Here is an 18,707-nt window from a genome sequence, read left to right on the forward strand (position 1 = left end):
ATATATATATATATATATATATATATATATATATATATATATATATATATATATATTCCATATTAGGTTCCACACAGAGTGACATCCGACCTCTCTACGCCACAGAGCATATGTATGGTGTGTACTGTAAGTAGCATATATATAGTGTGTAGTGTCAATAGCATATATATGGTGTGTAGTGTGAGTAGCATATATATGGTGTGTAGTGTGAGTAGCATATATATGGTGTGTAGTGTGAATAGCATATATATATGGTGTGTAGTGTGAGTAGCATATATATGGTGTGTAGTGTGAGAAGCATATATATGGTGTGTAGTGTGAGTAGCATATGTATGGTGTGTAGTGTGAGTAGCATATGTATGGTGTGTAGTGTGAGTAGCATATGTATGGTGTGTAGTGTGAGTAGCATATATGTGGTGTGTAGTGTGAGTAGCATATATATGGTGTGTAGTGTGAGTAGCATATATATGGTGTGTAGTGTGAGTAGCATATATATGGTGTGTAGTGTGAGTAGCATATATATGGTGTGTAGTGTGAGTAGCATATATATGGTGTGTAGTGTGAGTAGCATATGTATGGTGTGTAGTGTGAGTAGCATATGTATGGTGTGTAGTGTGAGTAGCATATGTATGGTGTGTAGTGTGAGTAGCATATGTATGGTGTGTAGTGTGAGTAGCATATATATGGTGTGTAGTGTGAGTAGCATATATATGGTGTGTAGTTTGAGTAGCATATATATGGTGTGTAGTGTGAGTAGCATATATATGGTGTGTAGTTTGAGTAGCATATATATGGTGTGTAGTGTGAGTAGCATATATATGGTGTGTACTGAAGTAGCATATATATGGTGTGTTCTGTAAGTAGCATATATATGGAGTGTAGTGTAAGTAGCATATGTATGTTGTGTGCCAGAAAAAAATAATCTAATTCTTGTATTGCTGTTATAGACAGGTTTATTGTCTCCATAAAAGTTTCCTACAATAGTTTATTGCCTTCCCCCGTCTGGATCACAAGCTGGGCCTTACCAGAGCGAGAACAGACCGTGTACACATGCGGGGGGGGGGGCGGGGGGGGGGGGGGGGGGCTGCCACAGACTGGATGGAATTATGGAATGTCATGCACAAACCAATGGAATGCCAGCAATGCTAGACACGGACGGTCAGGGTGAGGGTGGGGGGAGAGGGGGAAGGGACAACTTGTAATTAGTCTCTCCTTATTACCAAACAGGTTTGCTAGTTGCAGGCGTTAGAAGTACAAGGGGAGTGGGAGAGGGGTGTAACTGGAATTCATTTCTACAACATTCAGGTATCACCAACTGACAACACCCAGGTGACACCAACTGACAACATTCAGGTATCACCAACTGACAACACCCAGGTGACACCAACTGACAACAGCCAGGTATCACCAACTGACAACATCCAGGTATCACCAACTGACAACACCCAGGTATCACCAACTGACAACATCCAGGTATCACCAACTGACAACATCCATGTATCACCAACTGACAACACCCAGGTATCACCAACTGACAACATCCAGGTATCACCAACTGACAACATCCATGTATCACCAACTGACAACACCCAGGTATCACCAACTGACAACATCCAGGTATCACCAACTGACAACACCCAGGTATCACCAACTGACGAGACAACACCCAGGTATCACCAACTGACAACATCCAGGTATCACCAACTGACAACACCCAGGTATCACCAACTGACAACACCCAGGTATCAACAAATGACGAGACAACACCCAGGTATCACCAACTGACAACACACAGGTATCACCAACTGACAACACCCAGGTATCAACAAATGACGAGACAACACCCAGGTATCACCAACTGACAACACCCAGGTATCACCAACTGACAACACACAGGTATCACCAACTGACGAGACAACACCCAGGTATCACCAACTGACAACACTCAGGTATCACCAACTGACAACATCCAGGTATCACCAACTGACAACACCCAGGTATCACCAACTGACGCCACAACATCCAGGTATCACTAACTGACAACACTCAGGTATCACCAACTGACAACACCCAGGTATCAACAAATGACGAGACAACACTCAGGTATCACCAACTGACAACACCCAGGTATCACCAACTGACTACACCCAGGTGTCACCAACTGACAACACCCAGGTATCACCAACTGACAACACCCAGGTATCACGAACTGACAACATCCAGGTATCACCAACTGACAACACCCAGGTGTCACCAACTGACAACACCCAGGTGTATTAATGACGCTAGACTTGAGACCACGGGTTTAACCCAACAAAAAACATTATTCTTTAATTGCATGGGGTCGCGAGTTACTTCGTTGCTCGAAAAAGGGATCCCTACTCAAAAAAGAAAAAATGGGAACATCGCTTAAGACTTGCAATGTGATTTTAATTTTTTTTTAAATTATAAAAGTACGCCTCACATCGTCATAAAAAGTCCGACCCCCCCCCCCCCTCCCGTACATATAGCAGATCCAGTGGCGTAGCGAGGTCGGGTGTCACCCAGTGCGGCACTTAATGGTGTCACCCCCCCCCCCCCCCCAGAGGCGTAGCGACCCTTCCCGGGGACAAACTTTCAAATTTTCGATTTGCACCCCCCCTCAAACTTTCGATTTGCACCCCCCCTCAAGTTTTCGATTTGCACCCTCCCCTCAAACTTTCGATTTGCACCCCCCCCCCCCCTCAAGTTTTTTTCTATATATTTTGCTATTTTTTGCCTTGGTGTCACCCCCCCCCTCGCTACGCCGCTGAGCTGATGTACAAAGTAAGGAAGTTACCTTTACATATAGCAGATCTACAAAGTAAGGAAGTTACCTTTACATATAGTAGATCTACAAAGTAAGGAAGTTACCTTTACAAAGTAAGGAAGTTACCTTTACAAAGTAAGGAAGTTACCTTTACAAAGTAAGGAAGTTACCTTTACATATAGCAGATGTACAAAGTAAGGAAGTTACCGTTACGTATAGCAGATGTACAAAGTAAGGAAGTTACCTTTACATATAGCAGATGTACAAAGTAAGGAAGTTACCTTTACATATCCCGCCTCTCGACGTTTCCTCGTGGTCCGGGTAGACACACTGCAGATGTGGGGCGCAGGAGCCCAGCACCCCGAACACGCCCCCACAGCTCTGGTGCTCCAGTCGGGCACACTGAGGGCAGCAGCCACACACGTCCTTGACCGTGCCGCCCAGGCATGACGTCGTGTTGGGGCACAGCTCGGGCTCACACGGGGCGCATGACAGAGCCCAGGCACTTCCGGTTAGAGTAGAGTAGATGATGAGAGAGGAGATGAGGCGCAGCAGTGGCAGAATCTCCTTCATGGCTGGTAGTGCTGCTAGTGCTGCTAGTGCTGGTAGTGAAGTGCCCTGTGCCGCCATGTTGGATACACATGGGTGGCGTCTAGCTCTGCAAGAGTACAAACATAGTAGTCTACATACACCAACTATATAGGTGGTAGTGTACATACACCAACTATATAGGTGGTAGTGTACATACACCAACTATATAGGTGGTAGTGTACATACACCACGATAGGTGGTAGTCTACATACACCAACTATATAGGTGGTAGTGTACATACACCACGATAGGTGGTAGTGTACATACACCAACTATATAGGTGGTAGTGTACATACACCAACTATATAGGTGGTAGTGTACATACACCACGATAGGTGGTAGTCTACATACACCAACTATATAGGTGGTAGTGTACATACACCACGATAGGTGGTAGTCTACATACACCAACTATATAGGTGGTAGTGTACATACACCACGATAGGTGGTAATCTACATACACCAACTATATAGGTGGTAGTGTACATACACCACGATAGGTGGTAGTGTACATACACCAACTATATAGGTGGTAGTGTACATACACCACGATAGGTGGTAGTGTACATACACCACGATAGGTTGTAGTCTACATACACCAACTATATAGGTGGTAGTGTACATACACCACGATAGGTGGTAGTGTACATACACCACGATAAGTGGTAGTGTACATACACCACGATAGGTAGTAGTGTACATACACCACGATAGGTAGTAGTCTACATACACCAACTATATAGGTGGTAGTGTACATACACCACGGTAGGTGGTAGTGTAAATACACCACGATAGGTGGTAGTGTACATACACCATGATAGGCAGTAGTCTGCATACACCAACTATATAGGTGTTAGTGTACATACAATGTCCTGAATAGTATTATTAGACCTATTAATAATGATAGTAATAAGTTAGACCATCACCCATATTTAAATGAACAACTACACTGACGCTAAAAGAAACTTTTTACACAGACGTCTTGGTGTTGTTTGTGTGCTCTGGGTTATTTTAGGAATCCGTACCGCTAAACGTCATCAGAGAAAATGGCTAAAAATAGTTTGTTGACGGAATATCCTACCAAGCTAATTTTCGTTAGAATAAAAGCTGTTATCCGATTGGTTAATTTAAAGAGGTATTTGATGTAGGGGTGGGTGCGCGAGATAACAGCAGACGCCGAGTGTTGTCTGGTCTACACAACGTTACTGGTGTGTACAACAACAATGTCCTGGTGGGGGGGGGGGGGGGTACAACAACAATGTCCTGGTGGGGGGGGGGGGAGGGGGTACAACAACAATGTCCCTGACTGATGACCTACAATGTCTTACACTGACCCAACTGTATTGATGAGAACTGTGAAATTTTAAAGTAGCGTGTTTTACTAAGAACATAAGAACTAGAATTTTTTACGTCTGCAAACAATACAAGAATCTATATCGAATTATTCTGTTGGGGGGGGGGTGCAGTAGGGCTAATATGTCAGTAAACAAGGACACATGTTTCCGTGTGTAATCTTGTTAGTAAACAACTGAACGTTATGTGTGTAATCTTGTTAGTAAACAACTGAACGTTATGTGTGTAATCTTGTAAGTAAACAACTGAACGTTATGTGTGTAATCTTGTTAGTAAACAACTGAACGTTATGTGTGTAATCTTGTTAGTAAACAACTGAACGTTATGTGTGTAATCTTGTTAGTAAACAACTGAACGTTATGTGTGTAATCTTGTTAGTAAACAACTGAACGTTATCGCCAGCCTGCGCACAAGTGCTGAAAGTCTTGGTCTAGTGAAAGTTACAGCAAGTCTTGGTCTAGTGAAAGTTACATCAAGTCTTGGTCTAGTGAAAGTTACATCAAGTTTTGGTCTAGTGAAAGTTACAGCAAGTCTTGGTCTAGACGACAGGTCGTGGTCAGCTCACAATCAACGGTTGGGTCGTCTGGTAAACATGACCTGCAGCCTGTCGAGTTGTGTGTGTGTGTGTCACTCAGTGTGTTATCAACTGTCAGTATCTGATCTGTGTGTGAAATCATTACTGGCCGCATATGTGTGTCCTTCACCGTTTGATTAACTTTGTCTTTAAAAGAACGTTAAATTACGAAATGGCCTTACCTTAGCACTGTCACATCTCCTTGATCGGTAAAGTAGTATTCAGAAATACACAAGTAGATTCGCGGACCAATCTAACCAGTTTTCGAGGTAGCCTCCAGCCCCTAATGAAAATATTCCACAGGTTTTTACAAGCCGTCTGCTAGAGTTTCACACAGCAAGAAATCGCGAGACGGCTAGCCGACTGCTGAAAACCTTAGCCCAGTCTTTCAAGCTTAGGAAAAATAAAAAAAACAAATAGTTCTGGCGCATGCGCAGACCGCCTACGCCACACAAATGAGGCGCCTGGCAGACCAAAACTTTGTGGCGGGTACATTCTTTTTCTTTCTTGCGCAACTTTTATAAATAGACTAACAGTACGTCTTCGTCCGAAATAGAATACGCAAATAACCACCAGTTAGCAATTTTTACACCTAAACTAGTTCGGTTATTAAATTTGAAGTATGGCCGATTTCTACACCTAGATGTCAATTTTTTTTTAAAAAGAGCTGCATCCTGATTGATGTTCGCTGGAGCAGCCAAGTGGAAAAACAGGTTTAAAAATAACTGTTGTGTTTTGTTTGTTTTTTGTTTGTTTGTTTTTTTTTTAGGGGGGGGGGGGAGAATTTATTAAGGCCTTGGTCTGATGCAAAAGTTGTAAAGTTGTATGATAATTTCAGATGATAGTGAGAGATTCCCCCGTGTTACCTCGGTGGATTTAAAATATAATGATGTTTAAATCTCGAAAGACGATCGATAAAATGAGTTAAGCACTCTGTGTAGGCCCAATATATACAATATAATATAATATATATATATAATATATATATATTATATATATATATATATATATATATATATATATATATATATATATATATATATATATATATATATATATATATATATATATGTAACTAGTGTAGGCCTAGTTACTGGTCACGATTGTTAAGAACGCAATAGTGCAGGTGTTGGACTGATAAGCCAACTGATAACGATCATAAAGCCACGGCGTATTTTGGGAAGGATACGACAAGCGCTGTCAACTTTGACACGACTTGGCTGATGAAACAGTGCAGGTGTTTTATTAATCGGACTGTACGACAGAAGCGGCGTAATTAACATTCTGATGCAACGATTAGAATCGATTACGATTACGATTACGAATCCGATTACGAATACGAAGGGATATATAGGGAGACAGAACGGGGATGAGATGAGTCGAGATCAGTTCAGTCAGTCAGTAGGAGAGTGGCAGTATCAAGTTGGTTATTGAACGGGTTAGCCGTATTGTGTTAATAAGGACGATAGACATGTGCATTCAGTTATGTGAAGACTAGTGAGGACTGTTGGGGGTCAGTTGATTCCGACTATTATTGTGAAGCATTTCTTTTGATTCATTCTATTATTGTGAAACATTTCTTTGATTCATGTAATAAAAGGATCAATAGTGAACCTGCATCTTCGAGTATCTATACTGTGGTCGATGTTGTGTAGAATGAGTGGTTAGACTCGTTAACATTTGGCACTACAGGCAAATAGACTCGTTACATTTGGCGTCGTCGGCAGAGGAATCCAATTAGACCAGCCGCTTTAGGCACCCATAGTCAACCTAGTTCATAACTGTGTTTAGTGTGTGTGTGAATTCGGACATTCAGGAACAGTGAAAATTGAGGAACGAGGAAAATTTTTTCATACACACACGGTAAGAAAGGTCTTTTTTATTTGAAGGAAATAAATAAAAGGGAAGACTGAAATCAGAATTGAGGAAATTGAAAAGAACAGAGATGAGACACCTTTCATTATCATTCTGGCTTGGTGTCACATGCTCTTTTGCTGCTGCAAGCATGTGGCTCAGTATACCCCTAGTTGTAGCACCAGCCACCCTGGGGACAGCTATGGGGCTGACCACCAGCATCCAGATAATTGGCATTGGTATCTCCAACTTGGTTGTGGGACAAATACTAGGCAAAGATGACAACCAAGATATAGATGGAACTCTTAGACACTGGAAATGTGTCATGATCTCCCTGTTGGGCAACACTATCTGCTGCATAGCTGCAACATTTTTCCTTAATGGGAATGACAGACGCAGGAGTGGTATTTTAAATATCAGAAAAGAACAAAAACTCCTGCTGGCCCAACAATCTGAGTCAGATGAAGATAGCCCAGAGATAGGCAACGGTGAAGATGACCCTTTGCCTCCAGATGGACCAGGACAAAATTTGGACAAAAAGCCGATCCATATTGTGGTCCTGCCCAGTGAGTCCCACATCAACAAATTTTACGGGGACGGTGATCCAACCTTAACCAACAGGTTCAGTGAAGAGGTCAGGGCTGCCTGGGCCTCGAGATACATGTCACCAGAGGAAAGATTAAGACTGCTGATGGGCAGTATAGGGGAGACGGTTAGGGCAGAGGTCAAATGCCACGATAAAACCATCCAATCAGATCCAGATAAGGTGCTGGATCTAATTAAGGAGACCTTTGGGGAGAGACGGTCGGGATCGCAACTGCTATCGGTGTTTGTAGGTATAAAGCAGAGACTGGCGGAGAGTGTGATGGAATATTCACACCGAATGAACAGGGCCTTTGAAGCTGTAAAAGGCAAAATACCCGACATGGATGCGCGCCTGCTGAGGGACCATTTCATCGAGGGGTTGGCGACCCCTATGGCAAGAAGATATTTGAAAGAAGAGGTCTACAAAGACCCACAGTTGACCTTCCTTCAGGTCAGGAACTCAGCGATCCGCAGGTCCGAGGATGAGGACCAATCGAACTGTTCGGTAGACAAAGTCTCGGTGCCGGAACAGAAACAATCCCCACCCACAGGGACCGGCACGATGGAAACCATGATGGCCCGACTGTTGGCCCACCTGGATAAGGTTGGCCAACGATTGGAGAGGTTAGAAAGCAGGTCAACAGCTGAGAATCAGGGCAAAAACGGGACAAAACATGGTCAGGTTGGACAGCCGCGACCTGCTGGTCCATCGCTCCGGTGGACGGCTGACGGTCGACCAATCGGCTTGTCCTGCTCTCAACCCGGACATGTGGCACGGTACTGTCCGGTGAAACGATCGCCCTCTGTAAGGCAAGACAAGGCTACAGAGTGGCGAGGTTATGGCTTAAGAAACAAAATGGGACAAACAATGAAAGAGTCTCAAACAGGACTTGAAGAGAAATTATCAGATATTGAAAAAGAACTTCAAATTACACAAGGAAAATTAGATTTGAAGCGTTCTGAACTTCAGAATTGTGAAACTAAGCTAACAGATACTATAGCCTTGGTGGAAGAACTTAAGAATTCAAAAGACTTGTTAATAATAGAAAAAATGAACTGTGAAATGAACTTGGATGTTGAAAAGTTTCAAGTGAACAATTTGTTGGCAGAGAAAAATTATGATAAGAAAGAAATTGGTAAACTTAAGAATGAGATCTCAATGTTAACCATGAAACTGGATAGGGAAAGTTCATGCAAATTAAAAGCACAGGAGAAATGTTCATCTTTAAAGTGTCTGTTAGCTGAAGAAGAAAATAAAAACATGAGACAACAGAACAGTGTTGGCAAACTAGAAGAAATGATAGAAAAAGAAAGGCTATTGAATCAACAGTTAGAAAAGCAAGTATTAGAACTAATGAAAAAGGGTGAAAATAATACACTTCTTATAGCAGATGAAGAAAAAGAAGTAGAAGTCTTGCACATTTCTATTGAAGAAGTAGAGGTGATGCAAAACGGGCAGACTGTGGTGGAGCACATATCCACAGAGCCCCGTCATATGGACATTAGTGATTTTAATTGCCTTAATAATAAAGAGATACGAGATGCCCAGAGAACGGATAGCGGGTTACAGCCGCTATTGAAATACGTCCAGGAACAAAAATTCCCAAGAAGAAGGGAAAGAGAACAATTTGGTCGAGAAACAAAGAAAATACTGAGTCAGTGGGACCGTCTCAGTATAAAGGATGGTGTTCTCATGCGGAGAATTCATGACCAAATAGACGGGACAATACACCAGGTGGTGGTGCCTGGACAGTTACGAGAAGAAGTGCTAAGGTTGGCACATGACAGGGCAGGACACCAGGGTCAGGACAGGACGCACAAAATATTACGACGGCGGTGTTACTGGCCCAATATGGAAATGGAGGTCAAACGCCATTGTGAGGCTTGTGTTAGGTGTCAGCATGCGAAAATGCCAGTTGTCAAAATGAGACAGCCATCAGGACACTTACTGGCGACAAAACCACTAGAGATTGTGGCTATGGACTTTACGTCGTTGGAGCAATCATCGGATGGGACGGAACATGTGTTGGTAATGACTGATGTATTCACCAAATGGACTGTTGCGGTGCCCACACGAGATCAGACTGCCAAAACAGTGGCAAAGGTCTTAATAGAACATTGGTTCATCAAATATGGCATACCAAGACAATTACACTCTGACCAAGGAAGGGCCTTCGAGTCAGAAGTAATTAACCAACTGTGCAGCCACTACGGGATCAACAAATCTAGAACAACCACATTTAATCCGAAAGGAAACGGACAGTGCGAGCGGTTCAACCGCAGCATGCATGATTTGCTGCGTACGCTAGAACCTGAACAGAAAAAACGTTGGCCTGATTTTCTCCCAGAGTTGGTATATCTATACAACTGCACCCCCCATGCCACAACCGGCTTTTCGCCACACATGTTACTGTTCGGACGGGAGGCTCGACTCCCTCTTGACTTGTTCCTAGGGAAAAAGGAAAGTATGACTGGCTCATACACCGCACTGGAATATGTGAATGAACATATGAGACGAATTAGAGAAATGTACAGGGTAGTACAGGAAAGACTAGAACATGAAGCACGGCGAAGGGAACCGCCGGTACAGACAAAGGACCCGCCACTCAAACTGAACGACAGGGTATTACTGCGTAGCCACCCGTTAGGCAGAAACAAAATCCACGACCTCTGGGGACAGGAGATATGGCAAGTCGTGGAGATGCCTAAAGTAGCAGGTGGCCCCTTTAAGATAAGACCCATCGATCACACCAAACCGGATCGGTGGGCGAATATTGCTCAATTAAAGAAATATTGTCATAGTCAAGAAGAGCAGTTACACACAAGGAAACCTAAGACAATTAGGGAATCGGAAACTATAACGGAAATTCACATACCCATCCCGGAACCATGTCACCATCAAAAGCACAACAGCGATACACAAGGGGAGGATAACGGCAACAATGAGGATCCCGGTCCTCCCAGAAGCAGAGACACAGTAGAACAGCAGATAAGTGGTCCGCGGAGAAGTTTGAGAAACAGAAAGAATACGAAATTTTTCGTCAGCAACCATCAATTTTTTCATGGTCGCGCTGGTATGAGAACAGACTGTTCAAAAAGTTATAAAAGTGAACTGGTGAAGTCACCAAACGAAAAAAGGTGGATGTGAATTCTAGAACTGCTTTGTGTCTGAGGAATATGAGGTAGACACATTTGATATGTGAAATACGGATAACTGTCAATCTTTTACGAATGTGACGACATTGACAGTGAATGGAACAATAAAATTTTTTACGATGGTGCGATTGACATTTAAGAAGTGCACCTACCAAGCGTTGTTTGTGGTTGAAAACACACAAAAAAAGGCGGCGGTGGATGTAACTAGTGTAGGCCTAGTTACTGGTCACGATTGTTAAGAACGCAATAGTGCAGGTGTTGGACTGATAAGCCAACTGATAACGATCATAAAGCCACGGCGTATTTTGGGAAGGATACGACAAGCGCTGTCAACTTTGACACGACTTGGCTGATGAAACAGTGCAGGTGTTTTATTAATCGGACTGTACGACAGAAGCGGCGTAATTAACATTCTGATGCAACGATTAGAATCGATTACGATTACGATTACGAATCCGATTACGAATACGAAGGGATATATAGGGAGACAGAACGGGGATGAGATGAGTCGAGATCAGTTCAGTCAGTCAGTAGGAGAGTGGCAGTATCAAGTTGGTTATTGAACGGGTTAGCCGTATTGTGTTAATAAGGACGATAGACATGTGCATTCAGTTATGTGAAGACTAGTGAGGACTGTTGGGGGTCAGTTGATTCCGACTATTATTGTGAAGCATTTCTTTTGATTCATTCTATTATTGTGAAACATTTCTTTGATTCATGTAATAAAAGGATCAATAGTGAACCTGCATCTTCGAGTATCTATACTGTGGTCGATGTTGTGTAGAATGAGTGGTTAGACTCGTTAACATTTGGCACTACAGGCAAATAGACTCGTTACATTTATATATATATATATATACTAGCCGTTATCGACTAGGCTTTGCTTCAGCCATTTATAGCTATGTCTAAATTTAAATGTTACGGCTGATATGTTTGTGTACGAAATGAAACATTAAAGAGCATAAGAACGCGTACACTTTGACGTGATTCTAAAAATAAACTCAAACAGCACCTGCTATCAGTGTTTCTTCCAGACTTTTTTCTTCGGGGGGGCACTTGAAATTTTCGGGGGGGGGGGGCGGTAAACTTTCTTCGGGGGGGGGGGGGCGGACACTGTTAAAAGTATATATTTTCTATATAAAATATATAAATTTCATTTCGTTCGGGGGGGGCGGTAAAAAAATTTCGGGGGGGGGCTTCGCCCCCCCCGAAGAGATGCCTGGAAGAAACTCTGCCTGCTATTCTTCAATAACACGGTTCGTTACACAAATAAAACACCAGTCAAATCATCAAACAGCAACTGCTATTCTTCAATAACACGGTTCGTTACACAAATAAAACACCAGTCAAATCATCAAACAGCACCTGCTATTCTTCAATAACACGGTTCGTTACACAAATAAAACACGAGTCAAATCATCAAACAGCAACAGCTGGCCACTCACTACCCTGGCGAACAGCAACATTGGTGATACGATCAAAATATTCAGAACTAAAATATCGGAATAGAATCGTGCGGAAGGATCTAGCACTTCACACCGTCACAGCAAACAATTCAAAGCGTAATGCTGACGTAAACGGGGGGGGGGGGGGGGACAATGAAAAAAAAATTAGGAAATGTAACAGAACATTGGACAAACATACGCTACATCTACAAGGACAAACATACGCTACATCTACAAGGACAAACATACGCTACATCTCCAAGGACAAACATACGCTACATCTCCAAGGACAAACATACGCTACATCTACAAGGACAAACATACGCTACATCTACAAGGACAAACATACGCTACATCTCCAAGGACAAACATACGCTACATCTACAAGGACAAACATACGCTACATCTACAAGGACAAACATACGCTACATCTACAAGGACAAACATACGCTACATCTACAAGGACAAACATACGCTACATCTACAAGGACAAACATGCGCTACATCTACAAGGACAAACATACGCTACATCTACAAGGACAAACATACGCTACATCTACAAGGACAAACATACGCTACATCTACAAGGACAAACATACGCTACATCTACAAGGACAAACATACGCTACATCTACAAGGACAAACATACGCTACATCTACAAGGACAAACATACGCTACATCTACAAGGACAAACATACGCTACATCTACAAGGACAAACATACGCTACATCTACAAGGACAAACATACGCTACATCTACAAGGACAAACATACGCTACATCTACAAGGACAAACATACGCTACATCTACAAGGACAAACATACGCTACATCTACAAGGACAAACATACGCTACATCTACAAGGACAAACATACGCTACATCTACAAGGACAAACATACGCTACATCGAACAGAAAAGTAAAAGCCACCAAAACTTTTATAATATATGATAAATAATTGTACAGAATCCAGTGGCGTAGCTAGGATTTTTGGGCCCCTATGTAAAAAGTGTTAGTGGGCCCCCTCAGAGGCGTAGCGAACCTTCCCGGCGACCGGGGACAAACTTTCGATTTGCACCCTGCACCACCCCCCCCTCAGACTTTCGATTTGCACCCCCCCCCCCCCCTCAGACTTTCGACTTGCACCCCCCACTCAAACTTTCGAAAAAGGGCCCCTATTTTGCCTTGGGCCCCTATGCCTTGCTTACGCTAGCTTTACGGTAGCTACGCCACTGACAGAATCGCTAACAATATAAAAAACTAACCTAAAGTCTTGTTAATTTCATAAATAAGCAAATAACTAAAACTAAACCTAAATTTCAACCAAAATGTGACACGCTTTACCCGTGTCTAGAACATTACCTAACCCCACCCCACCCAGTCGTTCGCCCCAGAACACAAGCCTCATATCAGTTAGAACAATACCTAACCAGAGGCGTAGCGAGGGGGGGTGGGGGGTACATATGTCCCCGGGCGCCGACCTTATGAGCGCCAAAATGGGTTCGAAAAACAAATTAAAATCTCATTTTAGCTGCAGTTTTGTATTTTAAATATAAAAAAAATATATTGGGGGGGGGGGGGTGCAAATTGAAAGTTTGAGGGGGGGGGGGTGCAAATTGAAAATTGAAAGGTTGTTCCCGGGCGCCGGGAAGGGTCGCTACGCCTCCTTACCTAACCCCACCCCCACCTAGTCATTCGCCCCCAGAACACGAGCATCTCAGTTACCACCCTAAGTACTAAAACCCACTCCAGAACACCTATCCTTGTCTCTCCAACATCTCAGTTACCACCCTAAGTATTAAAACCCTCCAGAACACCTATCCTTGTCTCTCCAACATCTCAGTTACCACCTTAAGTACTAAAACCCTCCAGAACACCTATCCTTGTCTCTCCAACATCTCAGTTACCACCCTAAGTACTAAAACCCACCCCAGAACACCTATCCTTGTCTCTCCAACATCTCAGTTACCACCCTAAGTACTAAAACCCACCCCAGAACACCTATCCTTGTCTCTCCAACATCTCAGTTACCACCCTAAGTACTAAAACCCACCCCAGAACACCTATCCTTGTCTCTCCAACATCTCAGTTACCACCCTAAGTACTAAAACCCACCCCAGAACACCTATCCTTGTCTCTCCAACATCTCAGTTACCACCCTAAGTACTAAAACCCACCCCAGAACACCTATCCTTGTCTCTCCAACATCTCAGTTACCACCCTAAGTGTTAAAACCCACTCCAAAACACCTATCCTTGTCTCTCCAACATCTCAGTTACCACCCTAAGTACTAAAACCCACCCCAGAACACCTATCCTTGTCTCTCCAACATCTCAGTTACCACCCTAAGTACTAAAACCCACCCCAGAACACCTATCCTTGTCTCTCCAACATCTCAGTTACCACCCTAAGTATTAAAACCCACCCCAGAACACCTATCCTTGTCTCTCCAACATCTCAGTTACCACCCTAAGTACTAAAACCCACCCCAGAACACCTATCCTTGTCTCTCCTCACATAGCTATCTCTATTCATTGTTAAATACTGTCACATATAGTATCGTTACCATTACTGTTAACTTGACATTGTTAAATACTGTCACATATAGTATCGTTACCATTACCGTTAACTTGATATAAACCGATGGTTAGGTTATCTCCTACTTCTTCTTTTTTTGGTCGGGGTCATGGGAGGTGGGGTCATTGAGATGGGGTCATTGATCTAGAGGTAATGATGATGGTAAAACGGACGGGATAAGTGTCAGGTCCCAGTTTTAGCCATCTCCCACCCTATTGTGTAACATCTCATTTGTACACAAGACCTATATATAATTGATGTCATATCCAATGACACCCTGTGATGTCATATCCAATGACACCCTGTGATGTCATATCCAATGACACCCGGTGATGTCATATCCAATGACACCCTATGAAGTCATATCCAATGACACCCTGTGATATCATATCTAATGACACCCTGTGATGTCATATCTAATGACACCATGTGATGTCATATCTAATGACACCATGTGATGTCACATCTAATGACAGCCTCTGATGTCATATTTAATGACACCTTATGATGTCACATCTAACAACACCATGTGATGTCATATCTAATGACAGTCTATGGTGTCATATCTAATGACGCCATCTGATGTCACATCTAATGACACCATGTGATGTCATATCCAATGACAGCCTGTGGTGTCACATCTAATGACAGCCTCTGATGTCAACACGATACACATGTTTGCTTACCTCTGTTGCTGCCGCACCCTCCCCCACCCCACCCCTCTGTCGTCTGGCAGTCTCGAGACGTCTGTTTACTCTCGCGAGTGCAGGCTATTTTTAGAACGTACTCCAGCTGTGGCTTTACCGCAGTTATAAATAGATTTGAGTCAGAAAACACCACCTGTTGGCATCTTGAGCAGCTCTCGGTGATTCATACAGACATAATCTAGACATAATCCAGGCATAATCCAAACATAATATAGACAACTTCTAGACATATTGTTGACATAATCTAGACATCTAATTAGACATTAGAGAGACAAAATTTAGACATAATCTAGACATAATCGAGACATAATGAAAACCTAATCGAGACCTAATCTAGATATAATCCAAATATAATCCAGAGATAATCGAGACTTAATTATTATTTTTAAAAAATTTTCTCTTTTCGTGCTCATAACCAAAGTTTTTTCTGCAAGTCTGTCCATCACGTTGTCTTGTTTTACGTCAATCACTCACTCTCACTTTACGACGTTCTGTCTCGCTGTGCGTCATTCACTGTCATTGAGAAGAATAAACTAATAATTAGACTATTAAGTTTTGGACCACTAGACGGCCAAATTTTGGACCACTAGACGGCCAAATTTTGGACCATTAGACGGCCAAGTTTTGGACCACTAGACGGCCAAATTTTGGACCATTAGACGGCCAAGTTTTGGACCACTAAACGGCCAAATTTAGGACCACTAGACGGCCAAATTTTGGACCACTAGACGGCCAAATTTTAGACCACTAGACGGCCATGTTTTGAACCACTAGACGGCCAAGTTTTGGACCACTAGACGGCAAAGTTTTGAACTATACTGCATACCGCTGAACAGACTCGTAAGTCCTTAACAGGTGTTTCGTATAACGTCATATCACGTGACTCTCTTAGCGTGAACCTGACGACACACGGGTAGTTGAGTCACTGATTGAGTCACTGCACTAGAGGGTCGAGTCACTGATTGAGTCACTGATTGAGTCACTGCACTAGAGGGTCGAGTCACTGATTGAGTCACTGATTGAGTCACTGCACTAGAGGGTCGAGTCACTGATTGAGTCACTGATTGAGTCACGACATCACTGCACTTCACTCAGAAGCCAGTGAGTCTACTACTAACACTAACAGTTTAAAATAGAAGTTTAGTTGTTTTATTTTTAAAAATTTAAATCTGGGATCTCAACAACCGAGTACGTTTTTCTCAAGAAGAATTAAAAGCCATATCTTTGGCCTTGACCCCAGCACGTCAAATGCCAGATCCGTCTAGGCAAGCCGACGGACACCTGTGTTTATTTAGGACCACGATCATTCAAGGCTATTTGGGAGCGGAGGGGGGGGGGGTCAAATCAGAAATGAGTTGTCTTAAGTCGTTGATTAACGGGGGACCTTATCAGAGGCGTAGCGACCCTTCCCGGCGCCCGGTGACAAACTTTCGATTTGTACCCCCCCCCCCCCCATCTCAAACTTTCCATTAGCACCCCCCCCCCCCCCCTAAACTTTCGATTTGTTTTTCCAACCCTTTTTGGCGCACCCTAAGGTCGGCGCCCGTGGACATATGTCCCTCCCCCGCCCCCCTCGCTACGCCTCTGGATCTTATATATAGTTCGCACCATGATTACAAACTTCATCGGATGCCCAATATGGCCCCCGTGTTTTAAAAGAATGTACGTTTTTATAACAAGCTTTTACTTTAATGTAATAATGCACTAAAAAGGAGAAAATAATGATTTTCTTTAAATATACAACAATAAAAACTACTATTTAAAGAACTATAATAATAAGTATTGAATGCCGTTACTAGAATTGTATAGTAGTTCATCTAATATATAAAGTTCATTTCTGTGTGGAGAAATACTTTTTATTACTGTGTTTTGGTGTTGGGAAAAAATAATTACTTAATTAGCGTGGATTGAAAAAGTACAATGTGGTAAGTAAAACACAGATATTTTAAATACTGCCTTTTATTGATTTTATACACTGAACGTACTGTTTACAAAATATTATTTGTAATCAATAACAGTTTAGAAGCCGCTCCTAAATGTCCTCTATGTTTACTTCTATTTTTCCGTTGCGGACAAGCTTGGGTTATTATAGTCGTTCACTAAATGGAATCAGACGCGTCCGGCGGCGTACAGGTGGGGTTCGATTTGGCGCCCTGGGCTGTCCTGTGAGCGCTATGGTGCATAATATCGTTTTAATAGTGCGATATACTATGGATAAGAAAGGTTACTATAGTCTTTAATTGAATCGAATCCGGGCGTCCTCCGGTGCCCCGACAGGGTGCTGTTAGGCGCCCCGGGCCTTCCCGTTTTCGCTATTGCACCTACGTTCGTGAGTGCAAAAGACTATGAATAATTTGGGGTACTATAGTCTTTTACTAAGTTGAATCAAACAGTTCCGCTGGCACCCCAGCACGGTGCGATTAGGCACCACGGGCTAGACTGTGAGCACTTCGCGTTTATGTTTGCGTTTAAGTTTGTGTTTATGTTTACGTTTATTTGCATTATTTTCAGTAATTGTTTGCGTTTGCTTTTTTTGTTTGTGTTTGTGTTTTCTTTGTGTTTGTTGGGTTTGTGTTTGGATTTATTTTCGTTTGCTTTTTTTGTTTGCGTTTGGGTTTGTGTTTCGTTTGTATTTTTGTGTGTTTTTGGTATCGGTTGGTTGTGACTGGGTTAATTCGAAAAGTAATATATTCCCTAAACCCGGGTATATGCTGATTACTAAAGACACAGATAGGTTTTTCACAGAGGCCAGAGCAGGGCCTGGCCGGCTAATTATTTACACATGTGACCCGCAGTATGTTCTCCCAATGTTTAAAAATCTACCTGTGATGCCCAATATGGGACGCTATCCCACTCCTACCAGTATTACACCACACTCTTCCCTCACCCTAGACTTGATGGATTAGCAAGTAGACTCTTGTCATATATGCATGGCCGATTTCTTAATGAATGCAGGCCATTAAAAAACCTAATGAGAGGATTATGTTGCTTCACTTGTAGACCACCTTAACTAGAAACCAGATGGTCATACATTTTCTGACGTCACAACCAAGCTCCGCCCATCACCAGTTGTTTATCG

At 42.8% G+C, this 18,707-nt stretch overlaps 1 protein-coding gene across 7 annotated transcripts in view; it reads right to left on the bottom strand.

Annotated features, from left to right (window-relative positions):
• LOC131943929 (cysteine-rich motor neuron 1 protein) overlaps positions 1-5,692 on the bottom strand; it is a 30,995-nt gene extending 25,303 nt beyond the window's left edge. For all 7 annotated transcript variants that reach the window (XR_009386978.1, XR_009386977.1, XR_009386976.1 and 4 more), the window contains exons 1-2: positions 5,489-5,692; positions 3,070-3,446 (exon numbers count right to left, since the gene is read on the bottom strand). Coding sequence is in view for 4 of the 7 variants with exons in the window: in XM_059304300.1 (XP_059160283.1) it covers positions 3,070-3,418 (349 nt within the window). In the remaining 3 variants the exon portion in view is untranslated. The remainder of the gene's footprint in view (positions 1-3,069; positions 3,447-5,488) is intronic.
• Positions 5,693-18,707: the final 13,015 nt, after the last annotated feature.

The sequence above is a fragment of the Physella acuta genome, unplaced genomic scaffold (genome assembly GCF_028476545.2).
Source record: "Physella acuta isolate Inbredline_101_S28 unplaced genomic scaffold, ASM2847654v3 ptg000473l, whole genome shotgun sequence".
In the NCBI taxonomy this organism is placed as follows: Eukaryota; Metazoa; Mollusca; class Gastropoda; family Physidae; genus Physella; species Physella acuta.